The sequence below is a fragment of the Leuciscus leuciscus genome, assembly GCF_965113295.1.
Source record: "Leuciscus leuciscus genome assembly, chromosome: 3".
Lineage (NCBI taxonomy): Eukaryota > Metazoa > Chordata > Actinopteri > Cypriniformes > Leuciscidae > Leuciscus > Leuciscus leuciscus.
Window position 1 is genome coordinate 29,901,270 of NC_138727.1, and position 19,033 is coordinate 29,920,302.

General features: G+C 42.0%; 1 protein-coding gene across 1 annotated transcript in view; it reads left to right on the forward strand.

The window, feature by feature from the left end:
- Positions 1–19,033, forward strand: part of nalf1a (NALCN channel auxiliary factor 1a) — a 200,525-nt gene that overhangs the window by 162,494 nt on the left and 18,998 nt on the right. The window contains exon 2 of the mRNA XM_082165426.1: positions 15,420–15,591. Within this exon, the coding sequence (XP_082021552.1) occupies positions 15,420–15,591 (172 nt within the window). The remainder of the gene's footprint in view (positions 1–15,419; positions 15,592–19,033) is intronic.

Here is a 19,033-nt window from a genome sequence, read left to right on the forward strand (position 1 = left end):
AAGAGACATTGAAAAAATGGTTGAGGAATGTGCAACTTGCCAGCAGTTCCAACCTCGCCACCAGAGGGAGCCGATGATCTCTCATGAAATCCCAGAGCTTCCTTGGCTGAAAGTAGGAGCTGACATATTTGAAATCAGTGGTCAGTCATTTCTTCTGGTTGTAGATTATTTCTCCAAATACCCGGAAGTACTAAACATAAGAGACAAGACAGCACACACAGTCATTAACAAGATTAAATCGGTATTTGCCAGAGTGGGAATACCTAAAGAGATTGTGTGCGACCATGTGCCTTTTGCAAGCCAAGAAATGAGAAAGTTTGCCACAGCATGGGGAATTAAGCTCACTCACTCCAGCCCAGGCTATGCGCAGTCAAATGGCCTGGCCGAGAGAACAGTGAAGACTGTTAAGTACCTGTTAAAGAAGGCCAAACAAACCAACACTGACCCATTTCTGGCACTTCTAACTCTCAGGAACACACCTGTCACAGGTATGGGCTATTCTCCAGCACAACTGCTTATGGGCAGGGTCCTGAGAAGCACTTTACCCAGCTCAAGCACAGTGCTGCAACCTGCAGTACCAACTAATGCACATTCTACTCTTCAGGACCTCCAGCGAAGACAGCGTGCTTATTACAACAGAGGCACAAAGAAACTTCCGGTGCTGCCGCTTGGTGGGACTGTTCACATGCAAACTGAACGAGGATGGCGTCCTGCTGTTGTCAAGGCGAAATGCGCTGAACCACGGTCCTATGACATAGTGACATCATCTGGACAGCAGTACAGGCGCAACAGGAGACACCTGAGGAAGACACCCAGTAACATTCAGGTGTATACTGAACCGGACTGTCTCGATGATGAGCAAGACAGCACCCCAGATGCTCCTACCGGTGCTGATGAGACTGTATGTATGGAGCCTTCTCCTCCTCCACAAATGGGTCAAACCAGAGGCGGCCGAGTTATTAGGCCTCCAGTTAGATTCAGAGACTATGTGTTAAGCCAATAAGTGCATACAATATTGGGCTGATGTTGTGTTTATAAAAAAAAAAAAGAAAAAAAAGGGAAACAGTAGATCTGCAATGACATGTTCAGTTTAAGTTGAATGTATCCCTGATTGATACACATTGAAATATTGTTTCAGCTAAGCTGCATTTTACATCTTATCTGCTAAAGATAAACTTTTGATTTTGTTTGTTATAAGAAAGGAGGATGTAGTATATAGTGCCGCGCACATATACTAAGGTTAAATAGTGCCCGCTCAGAGGCGGAGGGATTGATATATGTGTTGTGGTTGTTGGAGCCTGTTGTCAGCGCAGCTGCTGTGATTAAATGCAAACAACTTACCTGTTGTCATCCTTCCACTCGCCACGATGCACGTTATAAAAGGTTATTAAAAGAAACTACTACAGAAACCATTAGTATTTCTGTGATGGTTTCCAACTTTTTTTAAGCTGGTCTGATCTTCTGTCATTGTCTAAAGAAATAATTACACACACACATCATGCTTAATATTTTATTATCAAGGTGAACACATGAAATTCATCAGTATCTGTAAAATTCACCTACATAAATGAGTTTCACAGCACTAACACTGTTTCAGCTTTGATCGCCTCGGTAAACACGTAATAAACGGGGCGTTAACATATAAACCTACTTGCATTTTATGGTTGTCAGCTTTGTTGCATTACATTTACTTCACCAGGAGATGGTGCTGCAATTTCTATATGAATGAAGCTTTGAGTAATGAACCATTTTCGACACAATTGTATCAGAAAGCAATAATGCTTCGAAACGCTTCATTTGGCCATCACTAGCTGTAACTAGCAAAAAACACTTGCGTCACGCCTGGCACTGCATTGCACTGGGTGTATGATAGGGCCCTCTGTCACAGAAACAGCCACACCATCAGCCACACCTTCAGCACCAGATTCAATCAGATTTACAATCATCTGATTACTGATCAGCACCACCTGAACTCAACCTACCTGCTGATTCCACCGGTGATTCCACCGGTTCCACTGATTCCATCAGTCTGCTTCAGTCAACTGCTATCATCCATCTGCCAATCATCCAGTCCTCCAGTCACTTTTCCGATCTACCTGCAACCTAAAAGAACTGTCATTTCACTGCCTGTATCACATCAACTATCTTCTCTCCAGTTACTCACCTGTTTGCATCCCTTCAGTACTTTAATAAACTTTGTTTAGATTTTACCTTGTCTGCACTCTTCTGACAGCTTCACAGTATTAAGCAGAAAAATTGTGTTAATGTTGCAAAATTATGAAAATAATTATATTTCAGCTGTAAAGCTGCTGTACAGAAGAACATTTAGTCAATATTCAGCTCATTTAGTTGTTGTTGATTCAGTTAAGTTCAATAACTTTTACGGCCTGAGCCTCGTGGTGAGGGTTGTATTTGTGTTTTGTAACGTTATCTGTTTTTGTGTTCTGATTTGTTTTTCTTTTCTTTTCTTTGAGTGTCGTTAGATTCCGCCCTTTCACACCTGTTCCTAGTTGCTCTAATAGTGCCCCTGATTGTGTATATAAGACTAAAGTGAAACAGGAAGAGGGAGACGGCGGTGAACAATGGTGCATGCCATTACGTCCAGCCAGTGGCTGGATACAAGCTGTGTTTTCATGTGTTATCGTCGTCGTCGTCGTCGTCGTCGTCGTCGTTGTTGATCTAATATGTATATTGTTTGCCTTTCCTTTAATGTGTGACATTTATGGTGCAGTCCTTTTGGTATGGTAAAGTTGAATCCTTATTTTATTTGTCTTTTTTTCTTCAGAGCCCCTAGTGTTTGGATATTTAAGGCATGTCCGTTTGTGTGCATTTGTTAGTCTGGTTCTTAATAAATATTGTTAGAGATATTGCACCTCGCTCTACGTGTCCTTATGTTGTTTACCCCTGAGTAACTGAGTATTGTATTAGGGGTAAGAAATATAAAATAATGTTACAAATAACAGCATTAATGATGCAAAGTTCATAAGTTATGAAACAAAATTAATTAAACTATAAAGCAGCTATATAGAGATAGAGATTTTTTGCCTCTTTGAGATGGCACCATAAGACGATGTTCACTTGCAGAGCGCAAGTTTCTGGATGGCACGTAAGTCTGAAGTAATGAGTTTAGGTAAAAGGGAGCAGAGCCAGTGACTGTTCTGTAGGCAAATGTCAGTGACTTGAATTTGGTGCAAGCGGCAACTGGCAACCAGTGCAAATTTGTGAGGAGAGGAGTGACGTGTGCTCTCTTTGGCTCGTTAAAGACCACTTTAGCTGCAGCATTTTGGATCAGTTGCAGAGGTTTGACAGAGCAAGCTGGAAGACCAACCAGGAGAGCATTACAATAGCCCAGTCTGGATAGAACAAGCGCTTGGACAAGGTGTTGCGTAGCATGCTCTGATAGGAAGGGCCTGATCCTCCTAATGTTGTATAAGGCAAATGTGCAGGACCGGGCTGTTGTAGCAGTTTGGTCTGTGAAGTTCAATTGATCATCAATCACAATTCCAAGGTTCCTGGCTGACCTTGATGGAGTTATGGATGATGAACCTACAGTAGCTGAATGGAGAAGTTGTGGTGTAGTGTTGGGTTGGCCGGGACCACAAGCAGCTCTGTCTTCGCAAGGTTAAGTTGAAGGTGGTGGTCCTTCATCCAGCCAGAAATGTCTGTCAGGCAGGCTGAGATGCGATCAGCTACCGTCGGATCATCAGGCTGGAATGAGAGGTAGAGTTGTGTGTCATCAGCGTAGCAGTGATAGGAAAAGCCATGTTTCTGAATCACAGATCCTAGTGATGTCATGTAGATGGAGAAGAGAAGTTGTCCAAGCACGGAGCCCTGAGGAACCCCAGTAGCTAGATGTTTTGTCTTAGACACCTCACCCATCCACGACACCCTAAAGGACCTACCTGAGAGGTAAGACTTGAACCATTGGAGTGCGGTTCCCGAGATGCCCTTCGTCTTTATGATTGACAGGAGGATCTGGTCGTTAACTGTGTCAAAGGCAGCAGACAGATCTAGCAGGATGAGAACTGAGGATTTGGAAGCTGCTCTTGCCATTCTCAGAGCTTCAATTACTGAGAGCAGGGCAGTCTCAGTTGAGTGTCCGCTTTTGAAACCAGACTGGTTGTTGTCCAGGAGGTTGTTGTGTGTAAGAAAGGAAGAGATCTGATTGAAAACTACTTGTTCAAGTGTTTTCGTGACGAATGGAAGAAGGAATACCAGTCTGTAATTGTTCAGATGTTCTGGATTTAGAGTGGGTGTCTTAAGCAGTGGGGTAACCCGAGCCTGCTTAAATGCTGTGGGAAAGGTACCAGTGTGAAGAGAGGTGTTGATGATGTGCGTAAGTGTGGGTACAACTGAGGAAGAAGTGGCTTGAAGTAGATTAGTGGGAATAGGATCAAACAGACAGGTAGTAGGACGAATGGAAAGGAGGAGTTTGGAGTCTTCTGTCTCTAAAAAGCAGAGAGAAGGAGGGTAGAATGTGCGTGTTAGCTGGTAAGATGTGTGTGTCAGTTTGTGGTTTGGTAAATTGGCTGCTGATTGTGGTTGTTTTATTTATGAAGAATGTGGCAAAATTGTCAGCTGTTAGGGTTGATGAAGGAGGAGGAGGGTTGAGAAGAGAGGAGAAGGTTTTGAAAAGCATGCGAGAGTCAGAAGAATTGTTAATTTTGTTGTGATAGTAAGTCATTTTAGCAGTAGAGATATTAGCAGAGAAGGAAGAGAGGAGGGATTGATAAAAACCAAGGTCAGTAGGATCTTTCGATTTGCGCCGCTTCCTCTCTGCACCCCTGAGTTTAGAACAATGTTCGCAGAGAACATCAGATAACCAGGGGGCAGAGGGCTGGTCTGGAGGAAAGGGGGCAGAAGTTGTCCAAGCATGATGTTAAAGTGGAGAAAAGAGTATCAGTTGCATTGTTAGTATCTAGTGCTGAGTGCTGATCAGGTGGAGGAAGTGTGGATGAGACCAAAGAGGATAGGTGAGAGGGTGAGAGTGAGTGTAGGTTTCACCGAAAGGTGACCTGTGGAGGAGTGTGTTTTGTATTCTGAGACAGATTGAGGTTGAGAGTGAGGAGGAAGTGATCTGAGGTATGCAGCAGAGTGACCAGTGTATGGTCAGTGGAGCAGTAGCGCATGTAAATAAGGTCCAATTGGTTACCTGATTTGTGAGTAGCCTCAGTAGATACTCGTTTGAGGTCGAATGAGGCAAGCAGAGTGTGGAAATCATCATTCTGAGGTTTTTCTGGGTGGATGTTGAAGTCTCCAAGAACTATGAGAGGAGTACCATCCTCCGGGAGGGATGAGAGTAGCACATCAAGCTCCTCCAAGAAACTGCCAAGCTGACCTGGGGGACGATAAACAACTACAAAATGGATTTTAATAGGACTAGTGATGGTAATTGAATGCAATTCAAATGAGCTGTTGTCACACAGAGGTGGTAAAAGGTCAAATTTCCAATCGTTTGAAATGAGATCAGGCGATTGGTGTGTGAGAAAGTGAAGTTAGTGGAGAGGGCAGCAGGTGTGGCAGTGTCCTCTAGTCTGATCCAGGTCTCAGTCAGGGCCAGTAGGCTGAGACCTGAGAGAATATGGCAATGTTTTTTTTACATTGGAGTTTGTATGTATCACCGCAGCTCAGAATTCAAATATCCAATTCGGTGGCTAAAAGTGAGTGGCGCTAAAAGCTTCATGCTCCATTTTTAAATAATGTCCACCTACATCAATCGCCAGGGAGGGTTGCGCTCGCGGTCCCTGCAGGGCTTAGCTAGGCAGCTGCTCTTGTGGACGGATCGGGTACTTTTTTCGATCCGAGCAGTACACGTACCAGGCAGTTTGAATTGCGGCGCGGACATGCTGTCCAGGGACGGCATTGTATACGGAGAGTGGAGGCTACATCACTGCACAACATCAGGAAGATCAGGCCTTTCCTTACTGAGCATGCAACACAACTTCTCGTCCAGGCCCTGGTCATTTCTAGGCTTGACTACTGCAATGCTCTTCTGGCCGGACTTCCATCATGTGCATCTAAACCTCTACAAATGATTCAGAATGCTTCAGCTCGTCTTGTCTTCAACGAGCCCAAAAGAGCCCACGTCACTCCTCTGTTCATCTCTCTGCACTGGCTACCTCTCGCTGCTCGCATCAAGTTCAAGGCACTGACACTTGCTTACAGATCTATCACAGGCTCAGCTCCCTCCTACTTTCACTCACTCCTACGAGTCTACACCCCTACCAGAAGCCTACGATCGGCCAACGAGCGACGTCTCGTGGTTCCATCACAGAAAGCCACTAAATCTCTTTCCAGAACATTCTCATTCACAGTTCCATGCTGGTGGAACGCTCTCCCCACCCTCATCCGGAATGCAGAATCCCTGACAACATTCAAAAGACAACTGAAAACCCATCTCTTCCGTGAGCACTTAACCTCTTAAAAAAAAACAAAAAACTTCCCTTTCCCTTTAAAAACCTCGCTTATCGGGCTTATGCTACTGTGAATAATGCCTGAACTTCGTATTTTGAGCACTTTTTGCGTTGTTTTTTGCCTCTTCATGATGACTCGCTTAACTTAGTCCTAATCTGTAAGTCGCTTTGGATAAAAGCGTCTGCTAAATGACTAAATGTAAATGTAAATGTACACCCGCAAACTATAAATATGATCTGGAATCTCTTTGGCAAAGCCGAGATCGACCTCTTTGCTTCAGAGGAGAACACCCACTGCCCGCTGTACTTCTTGCTGACAACAGCTCCCCTGGGAGGGGACGCGCTGCCGAACCGCTGGCCCAAGGGGCGGAAGTATGCCTTTCCCCCGGTCAAATTAATGCCGCTAGTGCTGCAAAAGATCAGGGAAGAGAGATGTGCGTTGATTCTGTTAGCGCCCAAGTGGCCCAACCAGCCGTGGTTCCCGGAATTAGTGAACATGTCGCAGCTCCCCCCATGGCGAGTCCCGCCGAGAAGGGACCTTTTATGTCAGGCGAGGGGCACCATATGGCACCCCAGCCCAGAGCTGTGGGACCTACATGTGTGGCAGATCAATGCGGAGTATCACAGTGAGTGCTGCAGACGATAGCAGAAGCTAGAGCCCCTTCGACGAGGCGCTTATATGCTCTGAAATGGAAGGTGTTTGCTAACTGGTGTATTGGCAGACGGGAAGACCCCAAGGGTTGTGATATTTCCATTATTCTGACCTTCCTGCAGGAACGTTTGGACGCTGGCAACTCCCCGTCTACAGCGAAAGTCTACGTAGCCACTATCGCCGCCTTTCGTGACACGCTAGATGGCCATTCGGTGGGGAAGCACCCCTTGATAACGAGCTTTCTCCGGGGGGAGAGGTGGCTAAATCCTCCCCGCCTTCGCCAGATGCCAGTTTGGGACCTTTTGTTAGTGCTCAGTGCGCTCTTCGACCCACCCTTCGAGCCAGCTGAATCTAGTGACCTTAAAGTGCTCTCGGTTAAGACGGCACTACTGCTCGCGCTAGCCTGTGGGAAACGAGTGGGAGACTTGCCTGCCCTGTCAGTGAACAGTGAATGTATGCAGTTCGGACCGGATGATTGCATGGTCAGACTCATACCCAGACGCGGCTACACACCGAAGGTGCTCTCAACACCGTTCAGAGCCCAGGTGATTACAATTCAAGCGTTTTGTCCCACTGAACTAGACACCAATTCAGTGTCACAGAAGCGCGCTTTGTGCCCGGTGCGCGCGCTACGTGCTTATGTGAGCAGGACTAGCCAGTTTCGAGCTTCAGAGCAGCTTTTTGTCTGCTATGCGGGCGCCAAGAAAGGCAGCGCGCTGTCGAAGCAGAGGCTATCACACTGGTTTGTTGAAGCTGTGCAACTAGCTTATGCTTCCCGAGGAACAGATTGTCCGATGGGGTGCGCGCCCACTCCACTAGGTTTGGCGTCATCATGGGCTTGGGCAAAAGGCATGTCTATTCAGGACATTTGTCTCGCAACCGGCTGGTTATCTCACAACACGTTTGCGAGATTTTATAACCTGGACATTCCCTCGTTCGCACCACATGTTCTGTCAGTGCAGGAGGAGAGAGCTGAGCAGCCATTGGGTGACTAAGTCGCCTGAGGACACGCGCCAACCGGGGCTTCTACCATGGTTTCAACCAGGTGGAATAGACAGCGACAAGTTACTGCAGTATTGGCTGCGGTTGATAATATTCACATTAACTGTTATGTGGCCCCTTTTATTATGCCCGCGTTCATAAGCCGGCAATGTTCTCAAAGCACCAACATATTTGCTGCATTTTTCCCCCATATCATACCAGTTCAGTGTTGCTTAACTGGGTTCAGGGAGATACTGATGACGTTGACGCCAAATTGGCTCTGTGCCAGAATACATTTGGGTGTTTCAACCAGGTCCGGTACCCTGCCTAGAGCTAGCGCGCTATCAGTCTGAGTGCTTGTGCTCTACAGGGGCTCGATCGAGCTGGGCCAACTTCCACATGGCGGGGGTTTTATATGTTCCCCATTCGTAATGTCGAGGGACCGACTCGATAAGGGAACGTACCGACTCGATAAGGGAACGTCTCTGGTTACTCATGTAACCGTAGTTCCCTGAGAGGAGGGAACGAGACATTACGTAGACTGCTGTGTGAAAAGCCTTCAGCCTCAATAGCTCTCTTTCAGTCTAAAGATTCTGAGGTTTTTGGTGCCCGATGTCACCTATTTTGGAGGCTGTCAGCCAATCAGGTGAGGGCGTTGCCATTGGCTATTTGCAAGCAAAAGAGTTTGCTTCAGCATTTCGAGGAAAATGGATTTTCCCATACGTAATGTCTCGTTCCCTCCTCTCAGGGAACTACGGTTACGTGAGTAACCAGAGACGGTTTCATTAAAAATATCTTGATTTGAGTTTGGAAGATTTTGGTAAGCTATTCATTTAAAACCAGTCTAATTTTGTTCATGTATCAGACTGATCCAGTTCTCACGTTCATCTCACTGACTCAATGATCTGGTTATACAGTAGTTCACTGGATTACAGGACTTTCAGTGTATAATAACAAAAAAAAAAAAAAAAAAAATGCCCCAAAAGACTTGAAAGAATATATATATATATATATATATATATATATATATATATATATTAGGGCTGTCAATCGATAAAACATTTTTATCGCGATTAATCGCATGATTGTCATGAGTTAACTCGCGATTAATCGCATTTAATCGCAAATTTTTTTATTTGTTCTAAATGTACCTTAAATTTATACTTTTCAAGTTTGTAATATTCTAATCAAAGTGGGCATGGATAAATATAGATGCTTTATGCAAATGTATGTTTATTATTGAAACCATAGTCAATATAGAGCATAAGGACGAGACATGTTTCAAAGGTCATAGATGTTTTTCAAAGAACTTGTTCATGTCTATTAGACACATGTAGAGAGAGCCAAAAAATGCCAGGTTACCATTACTTCTCTTTCTTTGCACTGAGCAATTTACTAACACAAACATGTTTAGATTTTGCATGACAGGGCAGCTCTTCTGAAAATGCAAAAAAAAAAAAAAAAAAAAAAATGCTACTCTGAATAATACCTGAACTTTGTATTTTGAGCACTTCTTGCGTTGTTGTTGTTTTTGCCTCTTTATGATGACTCGCTGAATTTTGTCCTAATTTGTAAGTCGCTTTGGATAAAGGCGTCTGCTAAATGACTAAATGTAAATGTAAATGTAAATGCTAAATGTACATTTATTATTTATTATTACATTGTAGTTTGTCTCTCTCTGTGCCCATTTTGATGAAGCTAAATTCTCAATCAAACTGTTTTCATTGGTATATTTTACTGTTTCTGTTGTCAAACAACGGAATGAATTTGAAATGGTGACTGAAACGCGACCCATTAAGACATAACCAGCTCTCCCGTCCAAGATGTGAAGTTAATCTGCACAACAATTCTGATAATCGAGCCGTCGTCTGGTGAAATCAAATTCACATAAGATAAAGACAATATCTGTGCTCTGATTTCGGCTATACTTGTAAAATTAGAGAAGCAACATAATATCTGTGCTTAACTGAATTAAAGCGCTGCTCCTCCGCGCGAGAGAGAGAGAGAGAGAGAGAGAGAGAGAGAGAGAGAGAGAGAGAGAGAGAGAGAGAGAGAGAGAGAGAGAGAGAGAGAGAGAGAGAGAGGTGCGCGCGTGTGCTGAGAGAGCAGTACCGGCGGTACCGGTAGATTCTCATAAACTAAATAAGGTTTAGGCGCTTTGTTGAAGGGAAAAAATCGCTAAAGGGGTCTGCAATGTCGCTAAGTTGGCAACACTGTGTAGCCTATCTCCATTTCTCCAACTAGAGGTTGGGCCACGGGTCAAACAGAAAATACGCGCTGCGTTAATCGCGCGTTAAAAAAAATAGTGCAGTTAATATGATTTTGCGTTAACGCGTTAACGCGCTAACTTTGACAGCCCTAATATATATATATATATATATATATATATATATATATATATATATATATATATATATATATATATATATATATGTAAGAGACGCTGGCGCGACCACAACATTGCCCAACATCAAATGACAAACGTAATGAAAGCGGAACGAAACTTTATTTTGAGCTTCACGGACCGTTTATCAGTTTGGACCAATGCAGCGCGAGCCGATCTTGATCAATATTATCTGTCTGCAGTCCCGGAGGCTGCATTTTCAGGACCCCAGTTCTAGGACCGCATTTCTAGGACCCTAGTTTTTTGTGACAGCGCCACCTACCGAGTCGGAGAACCACAGTCCCAGGAACGCATTTCCAGGACCCTAGTTTTGGAGGACCGAAAAAAGTGCCACCAAGGCAGTATTTCCACCCAGTTTAAACTACATTAGAGTTTTTGAGTTTTTTTTAAAAGTTTTATTACACCCAAATACTACTTTCTTTATTGCAATTAAACCTGGTTCCTATGAATGTTGAGAAATGATTGGGTCTAACTCAAGTAAAATAAACAAGGAATCATGTTATAGTCTTTTCAGTCACTAGATCGACCACAATTTCAAGTACAGAGGGAAGACAAGGATCACTCTGGGGGTAGATTTAAGATTGTGTATATTTTACAAAATAATATATAACAACTGAACTTGAACACACACAAAAACAAATTTGTTCATGACGTGAACCACATAGACAGAACTTCAAAATCATTACTGACTCCTAAGAGAGAGAAAGAGAAGTGAATTAAATAAGGAACATTTAGTTGAACGTTCTACTCTCTAATTTTAAATTTCATATTTAAAAGATCTTAGTTACCACAGAGTGCACACACATATACGTTACAAAAATAATGATATCAATCTTCATACCAATTAATGTTCATAATACTATTATTGCATACTGTTCAAAGATTTGGAAAAAAAATATTTTGATGTTGTGGGATCAAAGGTTCTAGAAACACTCATGGCAATAAAGCCCGTCTGAACTGAGAAAAAAATTATAATAGAGAGACATGCAAGAAATCTGAATAAAAATAACATATTATTGACACGACTTTTCCTGACCTTATATATATATGCCTAAGCCTAGTACTTAACCAATTTATTTATTTATCTTTTGTCATACTATTGCCTACCCTGAGCTGTGTCCTTGAAAGCACTTCATATAGAGTATAGTATACAGTAAATGACACAATCTAACACGTGGTATTTTAACAGTCAATTATTATGATGGCCTCTCTGTTATGTCTGAATAATAAAATGTCTTACATGTATGTCTCAACCAAAATTATAAAACCATGTCAAAATGAAGAGATGTACTCATAACATGTATTGTGGGTAACGTTAAACAGGCTGACTGTGAGCACGTGACAGTGAAAACATTACGATTATTTTAACTGAATTAAAATGGAAAAACAATGAGTAATTAACAAGCTTTCAGAACGAACATGCTACAGTTTATTGTGCTGTCAATAAGTCAACACAGGCTTATCATGCAACAGTTCCGTTAAATGAATGTGCTAACAATTCATTTTACAGCATTAGAGGCTAATATATGATGGCTATGCATTCAAGACTATTTAGCAAATCACCATCACATTGGCTACGTTAACTTTCCAATGAAATGCATCACAATTGTTTTTAAAGTTAAACAAATAAAAATTGATTCGCATTTGATATTCACATTTGATTTGATTGTCATCCATCTTCACTGGTCCTCTAATTCGGTAGGTGTCACTAAAAACCTAGGGTCCTAAAAATGCGGTCCTAGAACTGGGTTCCTGAAAATGCAGCCTCCGGTTTTGCAGGCAGATGCTACTCATCTTGATCAAGCGACACTGTTACTACATACACAGCGCTACGAGATCCAGTAGGCTAAAGAAAGCATTTGAATTCGCCACTTAAGTAATAACATCACTGCGAGATCTAGTGAGAAGCATTCACATTTCTCCGTTATTAATGGATCAAACAGCGCTGACTTGGAAACCAGGAGAAACATTGTGCCTTGAATGAACTATCCAGTGTCCACAGATCAGCAGCAACATTCACCATGGATTTACTGTAGTAGCCTACCACTAACTTAACTGTAACCATGGAAGTTTGGGAGGAATAGTGGGCTACAATGCTTTCTAGTAACGTTACGTCGGTTTTATTTCGACATTATGAATAAAATTGCCCTCAAATGTAAATCTGAAATAAAATAAACCTTTGGTTATAACTACTACTACAATATTACATTTCATTTTTTTTTTTCAAGGAGCAAGGAGCTGTTTTTGTTTGATATGCTCCTAAGAAGAGTCAAGTATTGCTCCATCATTGCTCAAAGTAAAAAATGATCATACTTTATGATGTTAGTTTTAATAATAAAATAAAAAATAAATCAAGGAAATTTCTCTGGCATTTCTTTCTTTTTGCTGTATCGAAAACGTACCGAACCGTGACACCAGTGTATCGTATCGAACCGAACCGTGAATTTTGTGAACCGTTACACCCCTAATATATATATATACAATTTTAATGATGAAATAATTTTCGACTTTTAATGTATGCTTTATCTTTCATGCATTTCATACATTGAGTTGCGTCCCATGTCACAAAAAGCTTCATTCCTAAACTCTTAAGTGTTTTATGATTTATGATATGACGTACAGTAATCCAAACATTTGTTTTTCACCTCCATCTGGCATGCATGCGATGGGTGAGATGGGTCAGCAGCCCCCAATGGCATGTCATTCTCTGTTATTCTATTACAGATGTCTTGTTTTTAAAGACATTTTGAGAAGGGAGAGAGAGGGGAAGGGAGAATCCTCTTAGAAACCAGCCTTCACAAATCAGACTGCAGTACCAGATTCTCCGACAGCCAGACAGTGCTAATGACGACCTGCTTTTCTATTCCTACTGTTCTCTACACACACACACACACACACACACACACACACACACACACACACACACACACACACACACACACACACACACACACACACACACACACACACACACACACACACACACACACACACACACACACAGAGAGAGAGAGAGAGACACACACACAGACACAGACACACACACACACACACACACACACACCATTCATGGATGCTATGGCATCTTCCTTTACCTTTCCTCAACAGCAGGCTGAGCTGTGCGCTATGTAGGGCAAAGTAAATTAGCAAAGTCTATTCTTATAGTGCTGTGGAGTCCTCTGCCCACCCTTGCACTGCCCACTGTGCTCCTTTGCTCTTAACTCACTTCATATATAGCTTGATACTATCATTTTGTCACAGTAATGATGCAGTAGGTGTATTGGGTTAGATTATCAAAGATCATAAAGCAACAATGTTTTTTATGAGGTCTGCATGACCTGTTTGTGCATGTGTATGTCACTGAAGTAACTGAGCTATGTGAGACTGATTACAGTTTTTTTCGATTGCTAAACGACAGTGGGCACAACTGGAGTCACATGTGCAAAACTCTAACTACAGTCTGCACAGCAGCAGTTCATGTGGACCAAACTCTAGTTCGTTTTGCATTGCTTGAACACAGTTTTCAAAACTCTACACACTTATCCCATGACTTTAACCACAACCTGCACAACACTGTGGATTTACAGCACTTTGTTCAAATGCTAACACACTGCTGTCAAAACTGTGAACCACACATTCAGAACGGAATAGATTTCAGCCCTGTGCCTTTCAAACACTGCTGACTGCAATTTCAGCAGAAAGGCTAAGCAGTCTTGTTTAGACTTGTTAGTGAACACACACACACACACACACACACACACACACACACACACACACACACACACACACACACACACACATATACATTATATATATATATATATATATATATATATATATATATATATATATATATATATAGGTAGAGCTCAGAAAGACTAATTTTGGAAATGGAACAAGGAAGACGGGTTCGTGGAGGGAGAAGGGTGGCAGGGAGAGGGCGGATGCGTGCCGGATGTGAGGACACGAGTCCAGAGGACTGCCATGGATGGATAAGGCACTCCAGAAGGTTCTTCCCCAGGTGCATGGCAAGAGAGAACATTAGATGTGATGTTGATGGAAACCTGTGGCCTGATGCTAGAGAGAGGCAGGATTAGCCCCTCAATTATTTGTTTGAATTACAGTATGTACTTTTAGTTTCTACCTTTTTTTTCTCATTACTGTAATTCCGTAAATTACTACAGACTATTGAAGCAAACTGCTAATTTTCATTTACCTTAAAGAATTGTTATGTTCTAAAAGTTTAAATAAACCATGTGAACGAATGTCACTCTTTTCTTTGAAGAAAATATTACTTTGTATGAAGTCACTGAAATTGTTCAAACTGTAAAGATGAAAAGTTTGTATTTTCTGTATTGGTGTTTGATGCTAGTGTTTTTCCTCTCAGTGTGTTCTGAGTGACAGTGTGTGTAATCTCAGTGAGGGTTGTGTGTAGTGTTTGGCTGCACTGAGCCTGTTTTGAGCCATGTGTTAAGAGTTGTGTTGCTTGGAATGAGTTTTGCAGGTGATGTGAACTGTTTAGCTCAGGTGACTGTTGGTAGTGCAGACTGTAGCTAGAGTTTTGCACATGTAGCTCCAGTTGTGCTCACTGTCGTTTAGCAATCGAAACAAACTGTAATGATGAATCTAGCAAACAGGTCTGATGTGGAACCCTCCCATCTGCTGGTCACTGTGCGTACTGCACAACTGATTGATGGGGATATTGTTGTAAGTCCTTTGCTATAATTTGTCACTGCATTGTATATCAAATAAAAAATGACACTTGTTGTGGCACTGTGGTGACAATAATGTCAGTAACTCTAACTAGAGTGTGGTAAAAACTCTGGGATTGTAAATGTACTTTAGGGCTTTTACTGTATAAATATTGTGTTAAATCCAACCTACAGCGTCATTGTTTTAAAAGCTGAATGGTTTACATTCATTCACTCACTTTGTTTATTTGTTTCTTTCTTGCTTGCTTTCTCTGCAGACTGTCTACAAGCCCTGGCTCTGTGCTCAGTATTTCCAGAGTCCTCAGTCAGGCTGCAGTCATAAGATTCCCTGTGAGCAGTACTGTCTTGAAGTCCAGCAGAGGTGTCCGTTCATATTGCCTGACAATGATGACCTTATACATGGTGGCACTCCCAGTTTTATATGTAGAGGTTGGTATGCAAGTATTTGAGAACTCAGTAGGCTACAGTACAGCGGCAGCCAATCCTATCAATATTTTTGTGTGATTTTTATCATTGCACCATATGATATGTCATTATATTTAAGTGTTGTTGTTGTTGTTAATTCAATTTTTTGGTGCCAAGCAGAATTCTAATGTTACTAATAAAGCAATGAAAAGTAAAAATGTAACCATTAAAATATCAAATTCTTGTATGAATATTTGAATCAGTAAAACAAGATCTGTAAAGTAAAAATAAGTAGTAAATAAAGTTGCTGTTAGCTTTGTAAGATTTTTCAGTTTTAAGATTTTCAGTATTTTCTAAACTTATGGAACCACAAAGTAATTTGCAGAGTACCATCAATTTCCTGCAGCTTTCTTAATTTGGGGTGGTTGGAATGTACAGTTGTACACTACCAACCATAATTAACAGCATAAACAGAGCAAAAAATTAAACACATTAAGGAGCACAAAAGCAGCAAGATCAGCTGCAACCCGTTTGTCAAAAAAAAAAAAAAAAAAAAAAAAAATGTTAATGTTCCACAGACCAAAGCTAATTTTAAAGTTAAACATTATTTTCCAGCAAAATTTCAGAACATCTTTAAAGGAAATATGTAAATACCGGAATGAAACACATGCTGGATTATTATACAGCTTTTTAGTGACATCTACTGGACAATTTATGAAACTGTCAGGCCTTTGGTCACAAAACAAAACAAAACAAAACAAAACAAAACACTCAATAAGCAATATTAGTAGAAATTTAACCCAGCATTTAAGATTTAAGAAAGCGAGCAACATTTCTCAATGTACAATTGTTTGCTCAGATACCTCAATTTGGAAAGTTGTGACAACAAGTACTTGAGAATCTAAGTAACAACTTTTGATAGCAACATGTTTAGAGTATTCTTGTTTAGTCCACTTGAGTTTAGTAAACTGACTCATCCTACTAAATCTATTTCAATCCATTTTTTATTTGTTAGAAGAACATTTTGCTGAAACCTAATTTATTAACTACAACTATTATTGCTTTGCATTTTCTAGCTTGATTTACGCTGCTGCTGTTGATGTCACTGTTATTTAGCTGTCATATAGTTTAGAGTTTTATATTTTTCATATTTTTACTTAATTACAATTGTTGATCATCACCATGTCTGAGTTTTGTGTGTTGAGGAATATGTGCATCTGGTTGCAACTTTTGTATGCAATATATTGAGAAGAGTCACTTGCAGTTGCCGCCTGCATTCTCTACTCCCTGCGACTCACTTACACTTGATACAAATCGGAAAAAATATTGCCAACAGGGTCAAGAAGCTGGCTGGTATGGTTAAATTATTCCAAGTACTTAAGCACTATAACAAGACCGAAACGTTTTTGTTTTTAGAGATACATGTATTACCAGGGTAAAATGAATAAAACAAATGTCCTATAGTTTTAAAAGGCCAATCATCTTCATATCATGTAGTTAGCTTTGAAATTCACACATGGAGATGAAAAAACAAGGGCCACTTCTTAATATGCGTTCATATGTGATCTTGCGTCCTTGTGTTCTCGTTCTACGTCATCATCAACCGTCGAAGTTCAATTCCGACCCTGCATCCCAATACTATCCATCCTAAATATTTTGTGAGATTAGAATAAATGTGTCCCAAAGCATAGTATATGTTGAAAAGAGTATGCAAAAAACAACAAAAAAAAAAACCTATGGTGTACTGTTTCTGGTAGATTCCAAAGTGTGTATCCGTGTACACTCTAATGGCTAATATTGCCCACAATCCACTGTGCTTTGTCAGGGTCATCATGATTTTGCCAGGTAAGACATGTTCCTGGATCAACATATATTGTTGATCTTGGAACAACATTCCTGTCTGAAGATTTAGTCCTAACCCTACCCTTACATAAATAAGTACACATCAAGTGAGCTTATATGTATACTGATAGTTCACTAATCAAATACTTGTAGCACATTTTTTTGTTTATGACCAGTACACTTTGAAGTATACTCTCAGTAAACAACTTCGTTTTTTACTGGAAGTATACTTGTAAGCAGTAGCGTAACTTTGTTTTAAAAAGTGGGTGGGACAGGTGGGGTGGGGGTTGCTAATACAATGTTAAATCAGATATATGTACAGTAACATTACGTCCAGCAATCGATTTAAATAGTAGGCTACATGGGGTTTAATTTGTCGTTTAATGAGATGTAGCCTATGTTGTCAGTGCAAGAATTTTCGTGTGAATACATACATAGATCCGCCTATTTGGCCAACGTGTATCTTAATGGTCCAGTGGTAGATCTTTCGCCAAGCGTGTCAGAGGTTCTGGGTTTTTATCCGCACTCGTATAGTTCCCTTTCGAGGGAACTCGCGCTGCGTCGAGAATCGACACATTGGGGAACGCCTTCAGCGTGACGCGTCTGAAGCCTGTATGGAACTAGTCCAATCTTGATTGGTGTTGCGTGATGACGTCACCCGTGACGTCGCATGTGACGGTGAGCGGAAGCTATAAAAAGGACACCGGAACATAACAGTGTCAGCTTTCTGTTCTTCAGCAAGCATTATATGTGTCATACTGTGTGTCTTATTTGGTGTTGTTTGTTCGGTAAAGGTATAGTGATGGAGAAAGAGAAGCAGTTCAGACAGTGTGCGTCCCCTTGCCCGCGTTATTTGAGCGAGGGTGACACACACGTGCTCTGTGTTGTTTGTCTTGGAGTGGAGCATGCACGGGCAGCGCTCGAGGGCGCTGCCTGTGCAAACTGTGATCTAATGCCCCTGAGAACGCTCCGCTCCCGCCTCGGTCTGTTCGATAAATCAGGCCAGGCACGCGCTCCCCATGGATCAGGTCCCGCGTCTGTCGAGGCAGCGCGGCGCTTGCATTCATGGGGATCGCAAAGGGATCTGGCTGATAATGTTGAGACGGCCTCGGCCCTTTCCCAACATTCATCGGCCAGTTCTCGCGGTCCCGCTCGCGAGGTGGAAGCCCGCCCAGTGGCTTCTTCCGCCCGCGAAGAGGACCCGATGTTCGAACTGTCTGGCTCTGAGGGGTCAGATAGTTTGAACATCGAGGCAGGAGAATGTGAAGCTCCATCAACACATTCCCCTGCCTTTGAGGAGCTGCTGGAGGTTGTGACCCGGGCTGTGGGTAAATTAAATATCGAATGGCCAGATAAGCAGGAAGCGACGAAAAAAAGTATGCTTGATGAGCGCTTCCTGCAAGCCCGGCCACAACCTTCGCGCCGGAATCTCCCGTTTTTTCCCGATCTCCACACCGAGGTGTCGAGATCGTGGAATAAGCCCTTCTCTTCTCGACTCTCCAGCCCCAATGTGCATATATATTCTAGCATAATGGGGTCGAAAGAGAAGGGCTATGGGACGATGCCTCGGGTTGAAGAGAATTTTGCATCTCATCTCTCGCCCGATGCTGCATCGTCCCTGAGA